The sequence below is a fragment of the Orycteropus afer genome, unplaced genomic scaffold, assembly GCF_000298275.1.
Source record: "Orycteropus afer afer isolate SDZICR_OR568_19922 unplaced genomic scaffold, OryAfe1.0 scaffold00105, whole genome shotgun sequence".
Lineage (NCBI taxonomy): Eukaryota > Metazoa > Chordata > Mammalia > Tubulidentata > Orycteropodidae > Orycteropus > Orycteropus afer.
The window spans coordinates 2,375,229-2,377,061 of NW_006921692.1; the positions used below are offsets into that span (position 1 = coordinate 2,375,229).

The 1,833-nt window shown below is 35.5% G+C and overlaps 1 protein-coding gene across 1 annotated transcript in view; it reads right to left on the reverse strand.

The window, feature by feature from the left end:
* ADGRV1 (adhesion G protein-coupled receptor V1) overlaps window positions 1-1,833 on the reverse strand; it is a 947,781-nt gene that overhangs the window by 706,549 nt on the left and 239,399 nt on the right. The window contains exon 57 of the mRNA XM_007943393.1: window positions 1,122-1,301. Within this exon, the coding sequence (XP_007941584.1) occupies window positions 1,122-1,301 (180 nt within the window). The remainder of the gene's footprint in view (window positions 1-1,121; window positions 1,302-1,833) is intronic.

The window sequence follows — 1,833 nt, forward strand, 5'->3', positions numbered from 1 at the left end:
AAAAAAAAAAAAAGGTGAACTTCTAATTACCTGTTGTTAATTAAATAAAGAGAATGGTGATATGTAGAGCCAGGAAAGTTACTGAGTATGTAAGAAATTATCTAAATAAATTTTTAAGATTATTTAATCTTGGAATTTCCCTTAAAATGTATATTCATAATAATTATAAACATCATTTAATAGTAACTATAATATAGTATGTAGTGCTTTATTATATTTGAAGATGTGGAAATAACTTAGTACTGATTACCAAACCTGATTTCACAAATATTTCATTCCTATGATTGGTTAAACATTTTTTTCCCCTCAATTGTTCAACCAATAGCAATTGGGCTCTCTCTTTCAGATCTTGGGAGTAAACAGCCAACGAGAAAGAATAAAGAAAAAAAATAGAGTGAAACACATATGCTGGTGTAACTGTGTTTTGTTCATTAAAAGCCAAGTAAAGGACAAGAAGGGTGAATAATATAAACTCCTCACCAACTAACCCCATCATGGACATGTCGCCCAAATCACGAAAGAATCCTGCCTTGTAACCAGAACAGTGGTCTGGTACTGGGACAGGAAGAGAAACCCACTGCAGTCAAGTCGATTTCAACTCACGGTGATCCTACAGGACAGAGTAGAACTGCCTTACAGGGTTTCCAAAGTCGTAATCTTTACAAAAGTGGACTGCCATATCTCTTCCCACAAGTGGCTGGTAGGTTCAAACCACCGACTTTTTGGTTAGTAACTGAGCACTTTAACCACTGCACTATCAGAGTGCCTCAGAGAATATAAGGCATGTTAAAAAATATTGTTTCTTTTACATCTTGGTCCACTATACTAAACAGAAATCTGTTCCTCTGCATGAGAGCTCTTAAATCACGATTGTTGTTTGCCTTCAAGTTGAATCTAACTTATGGCCACCCTGTAGAACAAGGTAGAACTGCCCCATGGGGTTTTCAAGGCTGAAATCTTTACAGGGGGATAATTCACTAGCTAACTCATAAGTCACTTGGGAAGAGAATCATAAAACAAGGGTAATGGAGAGCTTCAAAGCAGAAATTAAATACCCTTCATACAAAAATTACATGGCTAAAACAGCCTATTAAAGGCACCCTCTGATATATCTAACTTACAGTCTTTTCTTCAAATCCAAATATCCCAAATGGAGAATCATTCGGTGGAATAACAACAGTTACCACAATATCATCACCAAGTCTGCCACCTCCAGCTACTCTGATTAAGGAAATATTGAACATCTCCAAGAGTTCAAATTCATCATCATCAATTATGGTGATTTCTATCATGGCAGTAACCTATGAAAGAAAAGGGAAGGGATGGAAAAAGAATGCAAATAAGTGCAAAAAATTTTGATCAAATGCAATTTAATTTTTTAGTTTAAATTTAGAAGTATCTTACAAAAGAAGATTTTTGCCTATGATATGTTATGAACAAAACAGAAAGTCACATATTTCTATAATATAATCAGTTCCCATATTACAAACAAGTTTCATTCCTAAATCTATTTTTAAGTCAAAATTGTATGTGATTCAGAACAGTAAGGTATGGTTCATATCTAATGCAGATAGTCAAATGTTTGTATGTGTGTGTGTGTATATATATACATATATATATATGTTGTTGTTTTTGTTGTTATGTGCCGTTGAGTCGGCCCCGACTCATAGCAACCCCTCCTTGGGTTTCTGAGGCAGTATCACTACGGAAGTATGATTGCCCAACCTTCCTTCCGAGGAGGGGCTGGTGGGTTTGAACTGCCAGTGGTCTGGTTAGCAGGCAAGTGTCTTAGCCACTATGCTACCAGAGCTCCTATATATATATATATATATA